General features: G+C 49.3%; 1 protein-coding gene across 2 annotated transcripts; it reads right to left on the reverse strand.

Moving 5' to 3' along the window:
* Positions 1–1880: 1880 nt before the first annotated feature.
* On the reverse strand, positions 1881–8832 carry BMP4 (bone morphogenetic protein 4). 2 transcript variants are annotated; one of them, XM_040477175.1, is made up of 4 exons: positions 8771–8832; positions 5328–5452; positions 3864–4190; positions 1881–2865 (listed from the first exon to the last, which is right to left on the reverse strand). In XM_040477175.1, the coding sequence occupies exons 1-4, from the start codon at positions 8830–8832 to the stop codon at positions 2009–2011; spliced, it is 1371 nt and encodes a 456-aa protein (XP_040333109.1). In that variant the 3' UTR covers positions 1881–2008. The 2 variants fall into 2 exon arrangements, with proteins under 2 accessions (XP_040333109.1, XP_040333110.1); XM_040477176.1 differs by having other exon boundaries at positions 3864–4243; positions 8561–8816.
* Positions 8833–21447: the final 12615 nt, after the last annotated feature.

The raw sequence follows: 21447 nt of genomic DNA on the forward strand, positions 1-21447 counted from the left end.
CCTCTGATAATTTGTCCAAGTGCTAGAGATCTGCGGGTTCCTTTCCAATGACACGGACATTTCAGAAAGTTGCTGGAAATCTGGTGAAACAAAACGAGGCCGCCTGAGGGGAACCCATAATGGGCTTCCCCTAAATGATTTATTCGACCTCTATACCATTAATCAAAGGGGCAGCGACCTGGGGGGCTGGAGGAGGGAGGCACATATCCCTCTTTGCAGGGAGTTTTGGAGGAACCTTGGAGTCTTGCTGCCTTTGCCTGGGGCTCTGATCTCCTCTCTCCACCTGCGCTCTCCGGGGAGCTGGGGCTTTGGCAGCCGCTCCACTTCTATTTTTATTGGTTTCCACTAAGCTGCTCCTTTTGGAGGATTGTAGGGCTTCGGTAATTAAAAACAAAAATGAATCCTGCTTCACCCACCCCACCTCCAAAAGCACTGGGAAGAGTTGTGTACATGAATGCAGGGGTGCCCCCCCCCCCACCACCACCAGGGCCACTGGTGTCTACACCTTCACAAGGGAGAAAGGCACTCCTATCAGCCCACCTTACACAGACTATAAAGACAAAGCTTTTGCCCCAAACCTTCCCAGGGAAAAGTACACACATAAGAAATGAACCTACGCAGGCTAAAATTCCAGGGCTTAATTTAGTTGCTGGTGGCAAGTAAGAAAAAGCCAGGGTCTCTTCCTCCGATCCTCTTAGCTTCTATATCCATGTAGTTCTAGGCATCCCTTAACTGAGGGGGACTCACACACATTAGCGTTTTCCTTTTTCCCTTTGGCCAAAAATTGAGCTTTCTCCTTGAAGATGCATTACTAGATGCATTACTCTCTGTCCCGCTCTAGAAGGGCGAGCACATCCACTAGATGCATTACTCTCTGCCCAGCTCTAGAAGGGTGAGCAGACAGCACCGAGAGGCAAGGGAGCTGGAACTGGACTTCGTGTTGCATGTGGGAGAATGTGTTCACAATGCCTACTTAGCAGTTTTGACCCTTCAGTATCTGATCCCATTGCCACCCAAGCCCAATCTGTTAGAATTTTAGGCTTTCGTGTGGGGAATAGAAGGACAGGGGGCAAAAGCCAAGAGACATTGGAGGATTCCACCACTGTGGTATATTAAAATACTGGTCACCAAACTTTTCAAAGGTAAGGCACATTTTTTGTTCTATTCAATAAAACCCACTTCACCCCCCCACCCCACCCCAAAGCCTGTCAAAACAAACGCACACACACACATACACATTAATATGTGAATGTACAAATTAGTTTTGGTTTGAAAATACATCATCGGTGCCTATAATAAATGGAAACACCCTAGCTATCATAAAACTGCAGTGGGAATCATTCCTTAGAGTTGAGACTCTATCCATCACACTCAGCTGGGACGCACCTCTCACAGGTGAGCAAAAACAGAAGATGTACAAGGAGCCCAAATCTGAGTCTTTAATCTGGCCTACTCCTTTCATCCCACTGTTTCTCCAAGGCATGTGTCATCCAGATGGGAGAGGATGCTGCGTCCTTGTTAACATTAAATAGAAATGGAAAACAATTCATCCTGGCAATTACCATCTCTCTACCATCAGTTTACTTCCTGTCCCTCCAACTTCACCACCTCTAGTTACCACCCTCTGACTTCCATCCTGCCCCCAGCCCCTCCTTAACAGGGGGGTTGGAGGGGGGCGGGGGTGGCACATAAATCTCTTTCAAGAGATGGGGCAGAAGGAAAAGAGAACGGATTAAAGAGAAAAGGAACAGTTTACCTTTAAAATAATGACTCATTTTATTTTTTCTTTTAATATGTAGTTATAAATATATTTTGTCAAAATATATGATCAATATGGTCAAAACATTTGCACGTAAAGTCATAAATAAGGTCAAGGTGAATGTTTAGGTTTTTTTTTTTCCTTTTTTTTTTTTCTTTTTAAAGATAAAAGTCCAGCTATAAGGAAGCAGTCTGTGTAGTGTGTGGGTGAGTGGATGGGAACTTGTGTGTCCCCGAAGACTGCCTGACATCAGCGGCACCCACATCCCTCTACTACCATCTCTTGATAATTTTTCAGTACCACCTTGTCATACTCATCCAGGTACAGCATGGAGATGGCGCTCAATTCAGTGGGAACACAACAGGCTTTGGGGATACTGGAGTTGACAGAGTTGACCAGGGTCTGCACAATGGCATGGTTGGTGGAATTGAGGTGGTCGGCCAGTGGAAAGGGGCAGTCCCCGTGGCAGTAGAAGGCCTGGTAGCCTGGTGGGGCCACAATCCAATCATTCCAGCCCACATCACTGAAGTCCACGTAGAGCGAGTGGCGACGACAGTTCTTATTCTTCTTCCGGGCCCGCTGTGGGTGATGCTTGGGGCTACGTTTGGCCCTCTGGCGTCGGGTCAAGGCGTGTCCTCGGCCATCATGGCCAAAAGTGACCAGGAGGGGCCGGAGCTGGGCCCAATCCCCACTCCCTTGAGGTAACGATCGGCTAATCCTGACATGCTGGCCCTGGTGGGTCCGTGTCTGATGGAGGTGAGTCACCTCAATGGCCAGCCCATAGTTCGGCTGTTTCTCCCGGGTCCAGCGAAGGACCGCAGGGCTCACATCAAAAGTTTCCCACCGTGTCACATTGTGGTGGACCAGTCTCGTGTCCAGTAGTCGTGTGATGAGGTGCCCAGGCACCACTTCTGCCGGGGGCTTCATAACCTCATAAATGTTTATTCGGTGAAAGCCCTGCTCCCAATCGGGGCCCTGGTTCACCTGCTCCCGGAAGAGTCGAAGCTCTGCGGAAGAGACCACCTCGTTCTCTGGGATGCTGCTGAGGTTAAAGAGGAAACGAAAAGCAGAGTTTTCGCTGGTCCCTGGGATGTTCTCCAAATGTTCTAGGCACCGTTGAGGAGGAAAAGAAAAAAGGGAAAAGGAAAAAAAAAAAAGCACATTAACTTTTTTGAGAGTTAAAAAAGTCAAGAAATAGCTTCAGTCAAGAAGCACTGGGTGATGAGTGGTGAATTCTGCTTCCATAGTGGAAGCCTATTTGGGGAAAGAAGCATACCTTTTCATTTGAAGGAGCAGATACACGGGCAGCTAGCAAACCAGCAAAACTTAGCTAGCATGCAGCAAGCACCAAAGACAGAAAGGATCTCCCAACCTCCTTTATATGTCTAATAATTTCCATGTGTCAACTCTTTACTCCACCACCATCAGACTCCCCTTTTAAAGCTCTCTTGGCTTTGTGTACACAGTTTTCTTTACAAGTGGTTATAAAGAAAAAGGGGGGCCAACAGAGCAGAGGCGGGAGGAAACAGGCACACAACTACCCTCTCCCTCTTCTTCCACTTTCGAGTATGTTACTAAACATTTCCCCAGCGATCTTGGAAACACAGAGCATGCCTTGTTGATCATGTTACAGAGGGGAAAATAAATTCCAACACAGTAATGATGCTGGTGGATTAATAACTCAGATTTACTTTGGAAAAGAAACATCCGCTAGGAAACATTCAGATCGGATTACAAGGCCCCTATTGAATAAACCTGACAAACACACAGCTGTAATATTAAATTCAGTAGGTGCTTTGAAAAAAACGGGCAGAAAACCTGGCAGAAAAGACTTTGATATAGCAAAAACACACCGCGGGGGCTAGCCCACGTCTGAGTGGTGTCATTCCCTCGCCCCCGAAACCCCTCCCCTCTGTCTCTAAAAAATAAATTCAGCCACAGCTCTTGGAGGTAAGCAGCTCTGTTCCCGGCCTCCAGGATTTGGGGCTTTGATGTAACCTGAACTCTTGTCCCCCAGGGCTTCCACTGTCCCACCAACCAGCCCTACTAGCGGCCCCCCCCCCACCCCCACCCCGCCACCGCCAGACTCTCCTCAGGGACTGACCTTCGTGGTGGAAGCTTCTCACGGTGTTGGCCCTACTGGCGGGGCGCTCAGGGTACTCCAGCCCGACGCTGTGGGTCTGCTCTTCCTCCTCCTCCTCCCCAGACTGGAGCCGGTAAAGATCCCGCATGTAATCTGGGATGACGGCGCTCTTGCTAGGCTGCGGCCGGCGGCGCAGCCCGAACATCTGCAGAAGTGTAGCCTCGAAGTCCCGCAGGAGCTCATGGCTCTGCCCTGAGCGGCGTCCTCCCGCGTGGCCCTGAATCTCGGCGACTTTTTTCTTCCCCGTCTCAGGTATCAAACTAGCATGGCTCGAGCCTCCTAGCAGGACTTGGCATAATAAAACGACCATCAGCATTCGGTTACCAGGAATCATGGTGTCTCTGGGGAGGGGGAGGAGGTGGAAGGTTAAAGAATAAATAAACACCGATAACTGGAGAAATAGAGATGTCTCTGCATATGCATATAAGGCTAGCGATGGAGGGTCAAATGTAAAACAGGTCAGAAAGATCAAGTTTGTGTCTTCTCCCTCACACACCCCCACCATCAGCAGCTGCAGCCATGCACGGCCTGAAAGTAGGAATTGCCCTGTAATTACTTGGTCTAACTTGTTTACAGTCAAATAACCCCAAATCAGATAGCCTCCATCCTGTTAATCTTTTTTTGTCCCAACTGCTATCTGAGCCATGATCTCAGCTTGGTTTCTTCAAGGATAAACAGTTAACATTGAGGGGGTAAGAAAGGGTGGGGGAGGGAGACCTATAATGCCACTGCTCTCCACTTCAGACCTTCAGCCTCTCTCCCTCTTCCTCCACACCCCCCCCCCTTCTTCCTCCGCCTTCCTTCCACAACTTCCAGCTGGTTCGGAGCGGGAGGGTGGGCGAAGACACTGGGCGGCAGGGTCCAGAGGCTGAGGCCGAGGTCGTGGTCTGGGAGCTGACCCAGTGACTTGACGGTTTATTTTACTGTGGCTGATGAGTTTGAAATGCCCAGCAAAAAGCATCTGATCGCGCCCGCTACTCACTCCCAGGAAAGCAGGGGGGCGGGGGAGTGGGATGATTCCGAGAGAGACCTCTGTGACTTTTGACAAGCAGCTGGGAACATGCACGGGGGCACTAGGTGCTCCCCAGTTAAGTGTGCGTGCGTGTGTGTCTGTGTGTGTGTGTGTGTGGTTGCCCAGAAGGTACAACCCGGGGCTGAGGACCTTTCATCTCTTTAGCCCCCTCTTGCTCCCCTTTCTTGCAACGCACCCGATCTGAGAGCGCGAGTGGGAGCAAGCAGCACTCTAAACAAAACCGGTACGCTCAGAGCCCCGTGGCTGCCCGGCCAAGAAGAAAGCGACAGCGCTGCCAGAAAGCGGAGTGTGAACTCTGGAAAAAAGGTCCGACGGGAGGGACACAAGGCGAGCAGGGGTGGGGAGGGCAGAGTGAAATCCCAGGAGGGGGGAAGGAAGAGGTGTCTACTCACTGACAGAAAACAAGGCATATAATAACAGTCCATGATTCTTGACAGCCAATCTTGAACAAACTTGCTGGAAAGGCTCAGAGGAGCTGCGGCAGTGCGTTGCTCTGGATGGCACTACGGAATGGCTCCTAAAATGAATATTTGAATATAATGAGACTCTGGCGCAGACAGACTCTGTTTTTCTTCCAGCCCCTCTGAGTCACGTGAACGCAGAGGGCCCGCCCCGCGCACGGAGGAGCCCGCCCTTCCCGCAGCGGGCGGCGAAAGGGCCCGCGCGCCCTCCCCCCGCGGCCCCGCCCCCTCGAGGAGAGGCCAACCCCCGCGCCGGCCGCCGGAGCCGCCTGCGGTCCGGGAGGAGCTCCGGGCGGCGCTCGGAGCAGCCCCCGGCCGGTCCCCGAGAGCAGTACGCGGAGGAGCGAGGTCCTCGCTTCTACCTGCGGCGTTCGGTGCAGCGGGCCGGGCCCTCGCCCCCGACCTGAAGCCGGAGGATACGGGCTGCGCCTCTTGGCGCGAACTCGGCTCAAGTGGGGCCGGGAGCGGGGGCGGCGTCCCGGCAGCTCAAAGCCTCACCAACCGAGGGGCACTTAAAAAGGAAAGCGCTTCGGGACACACAAACGGGCGCGCGTGCACGCACCCCGCCACTTTCTCCCCGGGGTCTCCGCGAGGCCAGATATTTCTTCCAGCGACAGCCGGTCACCCCCAGGCGAACGCCTGCGAGTGCTCAGAGGAGCCAGGCTGGTGCTGGAGCTCCTAGCCCAAAGCTGCCACCCCTGTCACGCACCGGGCCGGAGGGGGAGGTGTTGGGCGGAGATCGGTGTGGGAAAGTGGGGAGGGAGCGGCCGTGGGGCTATTTTCTGCGCTCCCATTTCGGAGAATCTCCGCACCGCGTCGGCCGGGGGGTCCTCTCCGAGCAAAGCAAATCCCCAAAGAAAGCGGTCGGCGGGCCATTCAAGGCGGAGGGCAGGACTCAAAAGGAGACGTCGCCGCGGAAAGAGCGCATCACAAGTTTCAGGTCTTAATGTCGCTGAGGTTTTACAACTCCCGACCCAGCGCAGAAACGAAATCCCGCTGCGTTCCAAGGAGTCGAGAAAACCGTGAACAGATTTCGGCCTGCGCTCGACCTCTGTGTCTACGTCTCTCCCTCTCTCTCCAGATTGTCTTATTTTTGAAACCACCACTCCTCCCCCCCTCCACTTCCTTCCCCCACCCCCTTCCTCCTTTGCACCAGCTGCAGAGTCGCAGCAAATATTTCTTCAAGAATTCTACCAACCCACAGCTCGAGGAACTACCGGGATGTCCTGCCTAACGGGAGATGCTGCAGGCGTGGGTCGTTCTGCACTGGGGCCTTTTCGAAAATCTGTCCCGCGCGACTCTGCGTCGGCCCCGGCCCGCGCCGGGTCCCGAGCCCCGGACTCCCGCTCCCGTGGCCACTGCACCCGGCCTCCCTTCCCTGCGGCTCTTCCCAGTTCCAGCCTCCAGTCGTTTCAGAGACGGGAAGCTCAACTTGCCCGCCTCTCTCCCTCAAACTTGGTTTCCTTCTCGGGGGCACTCGCGGGAAGCCTTTGAGGAAGAGTAAGGAATCAAGCTCTTAGCCCTCCCTCCGAGCCCGGGCTGCCCGGCGCCGCCCGGCACCGCCGGCCAGGGTGTGGAGGCCGCGGGCGCCGCTGCGCGACGGTCGGCGCCCCGGGAGCGCCGCGCCGCTTCTTGAGCGGCTCTCCGGTTTTCCTGCTCCCGTGCCACCGCAGGGTCTGACTGAGAAAGGGCTGGGAGAGCAAACGGGTTATTTGAGACGCCGGGAACCCTAAAAAAAAAAAAAAAAAAAAAAAAAAAAAAAAAAAAAAAGCCCCGTGGGGGGAGCTGTAGAAATGGGAAAAGCAGACGGGGAAGAGCAAGTCCCCGCGGGGCGAAGGGCCGGTGGAAGGGGCGGGCGCCCGGGATCCCCGGACAATCCTCTGCCCCAAGGAATCTCCCAGGGCGGCGGCGGGAGCGCGAGGCGCTAAAACCCGGAGGCTGGACCAAGAGCGGGTTGCGTTTCAATTTCAGATTCCGTAGGATTCGTCTCTAATCACGTTTTCCTCCCCCAACCCGCCCCCCTCATTTTTTGAAATAAAAAGATAAACGTCGAAAAGGATATTCGTCTCCAGAACTTTTTCTTGGGAGTGGGGGGAGGCAGGGATGCAACTCGTGACGATTGTCCTTTACTTCCCCGCCTGAGTCTTCTTCCGACGCCGAAGTTGGCCCAGGGGTGGCCTCAGTTTACTAAGTCTACGTTTGCGGAGGGGGTGGGGGAGCTTAACGTCTCACAAAGGTTTCAGCCCACAAACTGCGATCTTCACAGTCCATCCACCTAAGCGGTGCCCAGGAAGCGTCGGAAGCGTCGGGCCCGTCTCCCGCAGGGAGGGGTCCACAAGGACCCAGGAATCCCAGGGCTCTTGCCAGTCGGCTCTGGGCAAGGAGGACCAGCAAGAGCCTGGGTCCGTAGCGCGTCTCGCCAGCGACTCCCCATGGGCCACGACACCGCAGGAAGACGCGTGCCCGGAGCGCGAGGCATCCTGACCATGGTCCCTACAAACCCTACACCAGGAAACGATAGGGGAGAGGCTCCTTGGAGGCTGCAAGTTCATGAAAATAGTTTGTGCAGCAGGCACGTCGTGCAGCGGCGTATCGCGTGCTCTCAGGGGCTCCCGCCGGCTGGGGGCCGGGTCGGGTGACACTCCCCTCGACGCAGCCCCTCTGGCGGCGCGCAAGATCCGGAGGCTGCAGGACCGCGCTCCCCGCGAGAGAACCAGCCCTGGTTAGGTGTTCTTTCTCCACCTCGCGGTCCCTCGGCCCTCTCACACTCTCAGGACCTCGGAGCCGACACTCCTTTCTCTCCCGGCCCTTCCCGTCCGGGGATCGCAAACGCCAGTGCCCTCGCAACGCGTTCGTCTCAGGACCCCTCAGTCTTTCCCAGCGACCCGCAACTAGAGGCTCCTCTTTTTCCCTTCCCTTCTGCTCCGAACCTATCAAAGGTGGAAATGGCCCGGGGCCGCCGGACGGAGAAAGTGGCCTGGGTAGGGACAGCAGAAGACGTGGAAGTGCCTTTCAGCGCCAGCATCCCTACCTCTAGCACCACGGTTGGAGAAAAAATAAGCCACCTTTAGCGGTGGCCACAGGCTGAGCCCCCCCGCCGTTCCCCCCAAGGATGCTCCCCGGCCCCCTCTGCCCGGCTCCCCTCGCCAGGTAGCCTTGCTCACCATAGGTCCCTTCAGTAGCGGGCTTGCCAGCAGCAGCTCCCGGGGACCTCTGAACGGCTGCAGTGAACCTGGGCAAGGACCGAGGACTGGGGCGCTGCAGGCTCGAGACGGCGCGGACGGGAATCCCATCAGGGAGAGAGGCGAGCTACTCAGCCCCGAGCGGCCGCAGCGTCTCAGGCTCTCGTCCCTCGGCTCGGGTGCCACACTCACCTAGCTTCCGGACAGGGCTCCGCTCTCCTTCCCTCCCTCCCTCCTCCTCTGCCCTCGTGCATCTTCTCCTTCCCCCTCTTTCCCTCGCTCCCTTTCTTTCTTTCCTTCCTCCTCCTCTTCCCCGGCAGCCCCTCCCTTCTTCCCTCCGCCCTCGCTCGCCTCCCTTTCTGAGATGGGAGCCCCGCCCACATCCTCCCATCCAGCCGCCGGGCCTCGCCTCGCAGGCCCGGGTCCCGGAAGCCCGGGCTGCGCCGGAGTCCACAGCTGCTGCCCCGGCCGGGACGGTGCTGCCTCCAGCCCGGGGAAGCGGCCGGGGCTCACCTGGGGACCACGTGCAGAGGTACTAGAAAGCATGCACCGACTAGTCGCCGTTCCTTCCAAAAATACCCATGGGAGTCTGGGCTTCCCCGAGTTTAGAGTAACTGCAGCCCAAACTGATGATTAAAACACTGAGTAATCACCATTTACCCCGAGTAATTAGAGATAATGAAACACCTCTAAAATCAGGTTATGGAAAAAGGAGCTGTTGGATTGGCTTAAAGAGTGGCCCTCCATAAACTGTTAAAGGATTTCCAAACTGAGAAACAGGCTGTGCGCAGAACTGTGCGCGCTAAGAGGTACTTCTTTGGCTATTGAAAGGTCACCTTACTTCCAAAACATTTTTTTAAATGCTTCTTGTGGAAAGCCTTGGCGATGACCAAAACAAGATGGCCCCAATAAACAGTCTGGTTTCCCCTCTGCGACCCCAGGCCTAGCACTTTTGAGGACAGAGGTGGTGTGGAGACAGGCTGGTGCCATGTTTTTACAGTTAGAAAAGTCTGCTTATTGTAACTTAAGAACCACCACAGCAGTAATTTTTGTTGTTATTGTTGTTTATTTGTGGTGTGCCTAGGAATACTGTTAACCTCAGCAAACTGACCTTCTGAGGAGGTAACAACCACTAAAGCCTTTTTGGCCACAGGGAGACAAGAAAAGATACCCTTTGTTCTGTTTTTAAAGGAAGAAAAAGGGTGAAGAGTTGGCCCTGTCCTACGAGAAAGTGTTAGTAATTGTATTAGCAGGGAGGTGGAATGTGTGCTCTAAAACCTTCCCAAACAGGAGCTACTTTCACACAGTGTCTCTGATGAAGCAGTGCGGGAGACAGCAGCAGCATCCCTCTGGTGTACAAACGCGGAAGGGGAAGGACAGCCAGGTTCCAGGAACTTGCCCACAGCCCTGCAGTAAATCACAGCCTCTGCTCTGGAGTCCTGAGCTAATACTGCAGGGCGGGGCTGAGGGTCACAGCCCAGAGCTCCAGGTAGCCAGGCAGTGCTGGAGGACTGAGCATTTCCTGTCCTGGATTTTTTTTTACCCTGGGATCCATACTAACTTCGCTGTCTCAGCAAAATATTTAGATCTTTACTTAAACAGGTAATGGTCCTGCGTACCTCACTATAAAAACTTTACATTTACACTGTACCTTCAATATTCAGAAAATAGGCACGACTTCCTATGTGGAACACAGATGACCAAGTGGAATTGCACGAAATCAGGGGAACAGCGGTGAGGGCAGGGCCAAGATGTCCTGCCATCTTTTCCAAGTTAGGCCTGTGAGGTCTGTTAGCCCCATAATGCCCCAAACAACAAAACAATCTGTATGGCTTTGAGCACTTCCTTTAATTCCCATGGGTCTCAGTTTCCATACCCACTCTCAATTTAAAAATGATTGAACTTTTTTATTGAAATTCGTTAAACATCCATCTTCTTTCATTTTAAATCACTCCTGAGCCCACTTCTTCTCAGAAGCTCTGATTAAACAGGGCAGGGCAATACTACCACCCTGAAAGATGGCTGACAATATACCTCCAGCTTCCAGCATAATCAGAATCACACCCATAAACAATAACAAAATTCAAATTCCATTGAAGAGTTACCTAGTGTCCATCCGGGGGCATTAGGCTCCTTTAGCACACTGCCTAGAGGAAGGACAGAGCAAATGTTCACCACACCCCCTCAAATAATTAGTAGTGTTTAGTATTGTTTTAAATTATTTTTTTTTAATTTTTAACATTTATTCATTTTTGAGAGACAGAGTGTGAGTGAGAGAGGGGCAGAGAGAGAGGGAGACACAGAATCCGAAGCAGGCTCCAGGCTCTGAGCTGTCAGCACAGAGCCCGACGTGGGGCTCGAACTCAGAGTGTGAGATCATGACCTGAGCCAAAGTCAGACGCTTAACTGACTGAGCCACCCAGGTGCCCCTTAAATTATGTTTTAACTTTATTTATTTTGAGAGACAGAACACAAGCAAGGGGTGGGCAGAAAGAGAGAGAGAGATTCCCAAGCAGGTTCTGCACTGTCAGCGCAGAGCCCTAAGTGGGGTTCGAACTCAAGAACCATAAGACCATGACCTGAGCCAACACCAAGAGTCAGATGCTTAACCAACTAAGCCACCCAGGCGCCCCTGTTTAGCATTGTTTTAATCATCAATGAAATGTGTTCCCTAATATTTAAACTCAAAAACAACATGATATGCTGTGTTTAAAAGCAGGGCTTTGGGGTGCCTCTGTGGCTCAGTAGGTTAAGCATCTGACTTCAGCTCAGGTCATGATCTCATAGTTAGTGAGCTCAAACCCCACAATAGGTTTCTCGCTGGCAGTGGGCAGCCTGCTTAGATTTCTCTCTTTCTCCCCCTCTCCCTCCCTCCCTCTCTCTCTCTCTCTCTCTCTCTAAGTAAATAAATAAACTTAAAAAAAAAAAGACTCTAAAAAAATGCAAGGCTTTATTTTAAGGCATGAGAAAGTGTGTGTGTGTGTGTGTGTGTGTGTGTGTGTGTGTGTGTGTGTGTGTGTGTTTTCACTGAAATGCTTTTGGATAACTGCTATTATCTCATGTGACCGAAGCCTAAATACTAAAATGGCCACTGGCCCACCCATGAGTGTGTGAAACTCACAGTCCAGGAGTTTCTAATTAAGCCACCTGACATACGTTGTTTAGACTCCTATAGGAACCTTTAGATGTGTGATGGAAGAACTCAGCTTCCGTTCTCTCTGGACAACTTTATACCCAGCCCACATTGTATGCAGTGCAAACCATCTATTACCACCTCCCTTTATTCACTCCTCTTTTCCTTTTTTACTTCCAATCTCTCGTGCCAAAGAAGAAATCACTCGTTGCTTAGAGAACTAAATCCATCACAGCCTAGTGATCAGAGTTGGTGAGGGAAATCAGTCCCTATCTGGAGCTTACTTGTGAATCTTCATGTTTTTATAGAACATAATATAGCTGGGCCAAATGAAACTGTATCTGTTTGAGTCATTTAGATTAGGAGGAGAAATCTATCGTAATTCAAGAGTTGACTATTCCTCTTCTGCTGCTCCTGCTGAATGAAGGGCATTTGTTTGGGTTTTTCCTGGAAAGCATCAAGAAAGAGTAGCTCCACTGCAAGCCCTTAGGACAGTCTTTCTCAAGGTGTGTTCCGAGGACCTTAAACTTCAGAACGAGGCTGGAGGTGCTGATAAAATGTATATCTCCCAGCCTTGCCTGACTCAGATGTACATCTTTCACAAGGTTTCCTGATAATTCTGAGCACACTAAAGCTTGAGAACTACTGTTGTAAAAGTTATTTCATGTAGGGGTGCCTGGGTGGTTGAGTCGGTTAAGCGTTTGACTTCGGCTCAGGTCACGATCTCACAGTTCATGGGTTCGAGCCCCGCATCGGGCTCTGTGCCAACAGCTGGGAGCCTGGAGCCTGCTTAGGATTCTGTGCCTCCCTCTCTCTCTGCCCCTCCCCCACTCGAGTTCTGTGTCTCTCTCTCTCAAAAGTAAATAAACAGTAAAAAAAGTTAATGAAAAAAGTTATTTCATGTATATTTTCAAGGCTGATAGATACCATTAAAAGGCTGATACCTGGACATTATTAAACAGGCAAGGAAGATGCTTGGCTTGTGCTTTATAAGCTGTTAAATATGGTAATTATGGTTTTCCTATGTCCAGAATACACCAAATAGGTCTTCGTAAGTGAAAAGATTTCTAACCCTGTCGGTGTAGTGGTCCTTACTTCAAGGTCCTTGATTAAGAACCACATCAAGTCATCAAATCTTTGCCAATTAAGTGTCTGCTGAAGCTATGGAGGGATATTTTGAAGGACTCCCCAGTCTTGGTGACTTAAGAAGCAGTAAGATAGATGAATTGGAATTGGAATTGCAAGGGATCTCTGAAACTTTTCTCTTATTAATTCGTTCTTTTTTCTCTTATTAATATTTGCCATTTGTTACGTATTTGCTGTCTAGTCCTCACAACAACCCTATAAAATCCTTGTTACACAGAGGAGAATCTGAAATTTAGACAGGTCTTATAAGTCTCTCAAGGTCACAGAGCTAGTAGGTCGGGGACCCAAAATGCAGACCCTGTCAGTTGGTCTCCACCTCCACATGCAGTTAGCTGGGCTTGCGGAGGGATGGATCCCCATGGCCCAGCTTCTGAGTAAATAAGTCTTGCCCTGGAGGCTTTCCCAAGGCCAAGGCATCAGCAGATGCTGTATCCTTACAGCATGCTGTTACAGAGAATTTCCGGGTATCTTCCCAGTTCTTAGAAGACAGAACAAAATCAAGACCCAGAAGCTTATCTCCTCCTGATCTTATTACATAGCCCACCTTAGGGCAAGACTTTATGTGACCTGCCCTGGGAGGAACAAGTTGTGATCTTGAGAAAGAAGCACTTACCTCTGTTGGGTCTCAATTTCCTCATTGTAAAATGTGAGGACTGACCAAGTTCTTTCTCAGGTCCCAGGATGGAGAAATCATATATCTACTAGTTAAAATCATGGTCAAATGGCTTCACCTCCAGCGTCTTGGGTTTTCTCATTTATAATCTGAGAATAACAATTTCTATTTCTTAATATTCTTACTATAAGCATTAAATGAGTTCATGTAATAAACTGGCAGGCATAAAGTGCTCAGCAAATATTAGCTATTATTTTTCTTCACAAAGGTAATGATTACAGGAGCAAAGTAGGTGAAGAGTCACTCTGGTGCTGAGTTTTATTTACTGTTAGTGATGCACTTTTTAAAGGAAGGGGTTATATCTCACATTTATTTTATAATCATTAAGGGTGGACACATCTCAGGTATTGATTGTATAAATCCTGTTAATGTGAATCAGCACTGCGCTGAGTTAACACTCATTATGGTTTGAATATATAGATCTGACCCATGAACAAAGCTCTGCAAAGATGACTAGTGGCTGTCAAAGTGGACAGGCGTTAACTACTGAGAGCAAAGAAATAATAGGCTAGATGACATAGCTGAAACATTTTCCATCTCTAATTTTTCTGATCTCTAACATCTCTGACTTTTAACAATTTTTCTCTCTACTTCTTATTGAAATGTAAACCCATTTCCTTTACCCTGGTGTGAAGAAGAAATGTAAGCCTCATTGCCAAGTCTTCCTTCTCTGATTATTTGAGACTGTGGTCAACCCTTGATACACCTCACTCAAAGCTAAATAATACTGGATTCTAATATTTTCTCATGAATAAAACAAACTGTAATACTATTTCAGTTTCCTGTGCCTTAAATTATTGTCTTGCTACTTTCTGGAATACAGTTCTTTTTTAAAATTCCTTCAAAACAGACCATCAAATATGGACAGAGAATTCTAATCAAGACCCCAGAGAGATCAGACAGATGAAAAGACTGCTTTTATGTCTTAACATATTTAACATGTGGATGGCAGACAGGGCATGGATATTGAAATTTCTCTCTTTCCAAAGAGGATGGCATGGCAAACAATGAAGGATATTTGGCTTGCTGTTTTAAGCTTTCCCTGCTAAAAAGTCATCAACTATACCCCCTTGCTTCTATAGCAGAGATGCTCTTTAGAAATAAATTATTATGCAATGTATCGAGAAGGTTAAAACTTTGGAAATTTTCTATCTCAGCATGTACATACATACTCTCTTTCTCTCCCTGTTGTACCTTAACAGCGTGACCTGGATGAAAATGCAGTGTCACTATGGCATGAGTTTTGGAAGCAGGGACATCACCCTGTACCAAATGAGTTGTTATGGTTCCCCAACCAGATGTCAATTGGGCAATACCATCTAACATTCTCTCCTCAATTCAAGCTAATAGCTTTCTACCCTTTTGCAAGGAAAGTTTTGTCCAAAGGAATATGTGATTCCAGTATTTTTTCTTGTACAAATAAAACTTGGGTGTGTTTACAAATAGTCTAAATATTGCATGAGGGGGAATCCTTTTCACCAATATCCCCCTCAAGAATAAATGTATATCATTTGTAACCCTTCAGGGATTATGTATAGATAGAACAAACATTCAAAAATGCTTGTTAATGTTCATTTTGTGAACATTCATCAAGTTGTACCATGAGATTTGTGCACTTTTCTATTCGTGTTATATATCAAGAAACGTTTACTGAAAATATCCTTTTGAAATCATTCCTTAACGTTACTTTCTTTGACCATCGTCTGAAGCCCAGAAGAAAGAGACAACGTTTCTTGTCACCTCAGGTAACCAGGGGGTCGGGAAGGGCAAAGCTAAGAGAAGCACCATCTATAGTTCCATGGTGGCCACAGCGCCAAGGAAATGGACTTGTGGCTTCAGGGAATCCACTCTGGGGCCTCCCAAAGAAGAGCAGTTGAAGCAACCAGGGCCTGGCCTCTGGGCAACAGTGCTGCCCAAGATAAGAGGGCAGGATACCTGATGTGCCCCTGCACTCTTCTGAAGCCCAGGGAGGGCCAGAAAGGCTGGGCCCGAAAAGAAGCTCCTGAAGGCCTGTGCACTTTGGACTTAGCTCTTCCCGTCCCTGGCTTCTCTGGCTGAGAGGCTCCGACAGGGCATTACAATGCGTCAGTCTTGGGGGGGGGGGGGGGTGGAGGCAGGGACAGAAGTGCACTAAGCCCAAAGAAAAAATAACAGCTCTGGAGAAAGAAATGGGCTCCATCTCCAGATTCTGGGAGTCCTAGGCTTGGGGACTAGGCTGCAGAGACGGGCTGGGGACCGGATAGTAATGCAGAAGACGGGGCTCCGAAGGGGCGCCTCTCGTGATGCCCAGCTCGGATGCAGACATGGCTATTAGGTGCATGTGGCCTTGCGTCCCCAGGGCCAGGCACCGAGATCACGAGACCGCGCAAGCTCCGGTTAAGAAAGCGTGCGGTGAGAGGCTGCGGGAAAGGGACCGGCCTGCGTCTGCGGAGAGCGGAGACGCACCCGGCTCTCACCCGCGGCAGGCAGACGGAGAAGGAGGCGCCGACACCCGGAAATTCCGAGGCACGCCGTCCCTTCGCCGGCTGCAGGTGCGTAGCAGGCCGGGGACGCGAGCCTCGCCAGCCCCGGTACGTCCTCCCGGGTCAGAAGCAGGCGTGGGCTTCCCCGCGGGCCCTCCAACGAACGTCCGCCGGCGTCCCCGAGGCCCCAGGGCCACGGAGGGGGCGGAGGCTCGGGAGGCTGCGGCCCCTCTCCTCCCGCACTCCCTGCGCGTGGCGGCCCCGTGGTGAGCGACCCAAGGTGCCGGCGCCGGCTGTTGGACGCCACCCCGCTCGCCTCCCAGGGTCCCTCCGCCGCAGCCTCCTGCCGCGCGGCGGCCTCTGGCTCTGGCCTTGGCCCCTCTGGCTAGGCGGCTGCACCTTCCTACCTGCGAGAGCTCGCCGGGCTCTCAGACTCGTTTTGCAGGATTTGTGCCCCAGGTACCTAACCTGACCCCCACTTAAATAAACAGCGAGCGCCCCCCGCCACCTGGGCTAGCCACCCCGCACAGAATTTCCGTGCACCCGCGAGAGTGACTCCACAGAGCTCCCACTTCTTTCTCCCTCTACCTCGACCTGGAAACTCTGGACTATTCCTGCAGAAGGAGGAGGGGGGGGGAGAACAGAAGGAAGACGGAGAGGGAGGGAGAGGAGGAGGACCGTCCTAACGTGGTTCCCGCAACAAGTTTGCTCCAGCTCTCTGCAGCACCCCCCACCCCCACCCCTTAGATATGTTGGGGCACAGGGTACTAGAGTCCTGCTTCCACTCGCTGAACATTAAATTTGGATAGTATTTGTTAACCTTGCCCCTTGCTCCCCACCCCATGCCCTCCTCTACCGGTTCCGTCTTTAGATAAGTTGTCCAGACTGCAGACTCTGGTTGTTCCCATCAGGTAAGGAAAAGAGTGAGCTTCCTCAGGGGCCTAGGCTTCTGGGACCTGCCATTTCTATTTGGCAAGCCCAGCAGTGATACCTGCCAGTTTATGCAACACCAGGGAGGGGAGATTAATAAGGCTAGGAAGAGGAGGAGCAGGGATCTGGCATGGAGAAGGCCAGCAAGGAAGAGGCTGCTGGAAGAGGCTTCATTCAGATGGCCTCTGGTGGGGCAGTGGATCATTGCCAAACAACCTGGGGGGCCCTAGCCTTCCCTCAAGAGAGGTAAAAATGAAACATGACAAGGACACTCCTTTATCCAGTACATAGGAATTTCAGGCTGGATTTTGAAGACTTTGCCTCAGAATTCTGATTTCCATTCTGAAAATCTTTTTCTTCCTTCGTCACTTCCTACCAGTGTTAGGGTGTCTTCAGTTTGCACCAGAATGTGCTGTGCCGCTCCTGCATCTGATTACTTCTTTAGCTGGAACCTGAGAAAGTTGGATAGTATGGTTTTATGTCCCCACCTTTAGACTGAATTAGGAAGAAAAAAAAAAAAAACACAACAAAACAGAAATAGAAACTGGAGGACTGAAAAACAAAAGGTCTTAGTGGAATATGAAAGTGAGAGCTAGCATTCTTTGTTGTATTTAAATTAAATGCTAATCTAATTTTAGCAGTAGTTTAAATTAGAGATTCTTAAACCTGCTAAGTGGCATCATTAAGGATCCCTAGATGGATTTTAGGAGATCTGTGAAAACCACAAAATTTAGGCATACAATGATGGAGGTGGATGTAAAAGTGCAGGGAGGAGGCATAATTTTATTGAATTTTTAAAGGGGTTTGGACCCAGGAAGGGTTAAAAACCTGCAGAATATGTTGCATGCCATCCCTTTCTTATCGGAGAACGTCTCCAAGCTTCACACACACACACCTTGACTCAGTGGTACATAGCTTTCACACTCCGGAGCAAAATGTTCTTAACTGTTCATTGAGATAACAGAAATGTCTGTTTAGAGCCAACACCCATAGGGGAAAGGATCCTGGTGGAAAAACAGAAAAGTAACCTGGATCTCAGGTCCCTGCTCTGCTCCGTGTTAGCTGTACCCTCCACTTACCCACCTAAGACTCCTGTGAGTCTTAGTTTATGGAAGTGCTGGGGTGTATGTGAAACTAATTCACAGATCACAAAACATATGGCTAGTGGCATTTACTTATGAAAATAAATGCTTATGTTCCACATGCTAGTTATAATTAGATGAACAATTATGTAAATAATTATAATTAGGTGAATATTTGCATATTTTCTTCCACCATATACTTACATGGAAAATCAACATACTTTGGATTCCTGACCATTGTTAGGCATGTTCATGTTTTATTATTTCACTTAATCTTTGAAACAGTTTATAACTGGTATATTATAGTTATCCCCTCCCCCCTCCCTTCTGCCCCTTTTTTTTCTTTGAAGAAAGAAAGCCAAAAAGAGGTTAAGTCAATTGCCCAAAGCCACCCAACTAACACCAGATTTCAACTTCAGATGAGATCCCTACTTTATTTTTATTTTTTTTTTTAATTTTTTTTTCAACGTTTATTTATTTTTGGGACAGAGAGAGACAGAGCATGAACGGGGGAGGGGCAGAGAGAGAGGGAGACACAGAATCAGAAACAGGCTCCAGGCTCTGAGCCATCAGCCCAGAGCCTGACGCGGGGCTCGAACTCACGGACCGCGAGATCGTGACCTGGCTGAAGTCGGACGCTTAACCGACTCAGACGCTTAACCGACTGCGCCACCCAGGCGCCCCTGAGATGCCTACTTTAAAGAAGGGATATTAGGAAAAAAAAAAAAGAAAAAAAGCAAATTTTGTTTAGATTTAGGTAAATTTAATTTCTATGGTACTTGTGCATTCTGTGCAAAGTATAAGTTTTTAAACTAGAGCAGCCACATCCTTTTCATTTCCTCCATGTTTTGGGTTCACCAGCAAATTAATGGAAATTTATACACATAGTTCCTTATTAGTGGCACCTATGCTTCAACTAATAAGGCAGCCTTGGAAGAGAAAGAACACCTCTGCCCTCCACTCCCGTAATCTCTTCCGGTAACCCTCTGTAGGAAGCACTGTCCCCTTTGGCAGCTAACAAATGGCGAAACTCCTCCACACAGTTCAGTGTCTCAGCCAAGTGAGTTAGTAAGAACGTAGATCTTTTTTTGGCTATACCATCAAGTCATAGAGCTAATGAAAACAGAACGGACTTATTTTGCTGTTCCCTGAGTTACAGGTACATGAAAAGAAGTGCTAGAAGCCCTGGTCCACCAGTATTTCTTCTAAACACTTTCTTATGCCTTTAGCATTTGTATGTGGGTTTGTTCAACAGATAGTTCTCCTATTTTGTTTCTCTTAGCATAAAACCCATAATACCAAACTCTACACTACTTAGTTTGTGGAAGCTCCAGAGAGCAGGCAGACATCTGTTCTTGATCTTTAATTATGCTTTAATTATGGCTTGAGAACCAGTATCACAGAAAATGAGTTGCTGGAGGGCAAGGCCCGAAAGCAAAAACAAAACAAAACAAAAAATATGGACCATAGTAGGCACCCTGCTCAAAAAAATTATGTATACTGGTATGTTTCTGTAAAGTCCTCAGGTTGCTAGGCTGGAGTAATTGATGAAAACATCTCAGTAACATGCACTTAAATAAGGGGGAATTGAAGAAATGATTTTTCAAAGTACAGTAGCCCATGTAGTGTGATTTTTTAAAAATAGACTTGATGTCAGAGAGCCTGGTTTAAGGTATAGCTACACCAGTGCATACTAGATGTATGAACCTGGCTGGATATGGGATTTCATTTCTGGAGGCTGCCATTTCTTCATGAGTTATTATGGGCTAGGATCTCTACACTTTCAGTTGTCAACAAGCTTTTTCTGTAAAGGACCAAATAGCTAATTATTTACGCTTTGTGGGCCACATACTGCCTCTGTATTTCTTCCCCTCTTTCCCTCCCCCCTTATCTTGCCCCCATTTCCTTCTCCTCCTCCTTCCTTTCTCTTTCTTCTCTTCCCTTTTCCTCCTCCCACAACTGTTTACAGATGTACAAACCATTCACGTTAGGTTGTTAGGGCTTCTGTACCAAAGCACCACAAAGTGTGTGGCTTAAACATCAGAAATGTATTGTCTCGCAGTTCTGGAGGCTACAAGTTGACATCATCCGGTCAGCAGAGTTGCTTCCCTCTGGGGACGTGAGGAAGAGTTTGGTCCATGGCAATCTTTGGTGACCCTTGGTTTATAGAAACTTCACCCCAGCCTCTACCCTCACATTCACATGGCGTTCTCCCTGTGTGTCTGCGTCCAAATTTCTCCTCTTTGTCAGGACACCAGTCATACTGGGCTAGGGGCCCATCCTACTCCAGTATGACCTCATCTTAACTAATTATGTCTGAATTGACCCTGTTTCCAAATCAAGGTCACATTCTGAGATGATGGGGGTTAGGTTTCAACATATGAGTTTTAGAGGGACACAATTCAATTCATAGATCATTCTTGGCTCGTGGACCATACAAACATAGGTTGCAAGCAATAGTTTGCTTATCTCCTTAGTAAGGCCCCTGTTCATTAAAAAGTCCTATAATTCTCTATTCTTCATGGCTTTAAATCACAAATTGTCTTATGCTATCCATTTACTTAACATTTTTTTTTATTGAACATTTACATATGCTAGGCACTGTCCTAGATTCTGGTGCATAGCAATGAAAAAAAAATGGATTAAAAATCCTTGTCCTGGGTCTTACAATCTAATAGGGAAGGCAGACCACCAACAAGTAAATATGAACAACTTATAGCATGTTAGATGGAACGAAGTACCAAGAATAAAAATAAAGTGGGAAAGAGATATAGCAATGGGGTTGAATTTTAAGAGTAGTCACGAATGCATCACAGAAAAGGTAATATTTGAGCAGACACCTGAAGGAGACAAGGGACCCGGCCACATGGATATTGGGGGAAATTGTTTCATGAAAAGAAAAAGCACTGTAAATTCTGAGGTGGAAGTGGGCCAGGCAACAGCTAAGAGGCCAGTATGCTTAAGTGGAGTGAGCCAAGGAGGGGAGGGGCTGGATATTTGGAGATGGGGTCAGAGAGGCAGAGGAGGTAAGAGGTTTAATGGTGTATGGTCTTGTACACCATAGTAAGAGCCAGTGTCAGGACTCGGTTGAGGTGAAGGAGGTACTCAGGGCTCACTATTTAAGGAGGTGCTCACTCTCACAGTGGTGCAAGTACAGGGTGAGTCCCTGAGAGTGAGAACCTCCTTAAATGCTGTGCCCCAGGTGCCTTCCCTCACCTCACCCAGCTCTGGCCCTGGAAAGGGCTTTGGCTTTAATTAGGAAGCCTCTGTTGGGTTTTCAGCAGAGGAATGGAATGACCAGGATTACATTTTATCAGGATCACTCTGGCTGCTGTGTTGAGGGCAAGGATCGAATAAAGGGGGCCAAATAGAGGGCTGTTCAGATAATTTCCAGAGTAAAATGGTGAAAAGGTCCATGCCTGGTGACCCGCCAAGGATTGGAC

This window comes from Herpailurus yagouaroundi, unplaced genomic scaffold, assembly GCF_014898765.1.
Source record: "Herpailurus yagouaroundi ecotype Mexico unplaced genomic scaffold, PumYag 141, whole genome shotgun sequence".
NCBI lineage: Eukaryota > Metazoa > Chordata > Mammalia > Carnivora > Felidae > Herpailurus > Herpailurus yagouaroundi.

Coding starts and splice junctions, on each gene's coding strand:
- BMP4 (XM_040477175.1), bottom strand. CDS start 8,832: ATGCACGAGGGCAGAGGAGGAGGGAGGGAGGGAAGGAGAGCGGAGCCC. Junction 4,191..5,327: donor ATATGCCTTGTTTTCTGTCA/GTGAGTAGACAC, acceptor TATTATGCCAAG/TCCTGCTAGGAGGCTCGAGC. Junction 2,866..3,863: donor GAGAAGCTTCCACCACGAAG/GTCAGTCCCTGA, acceptor AACGGTGCCTAG/AACATTTGGAGAACATCCCA.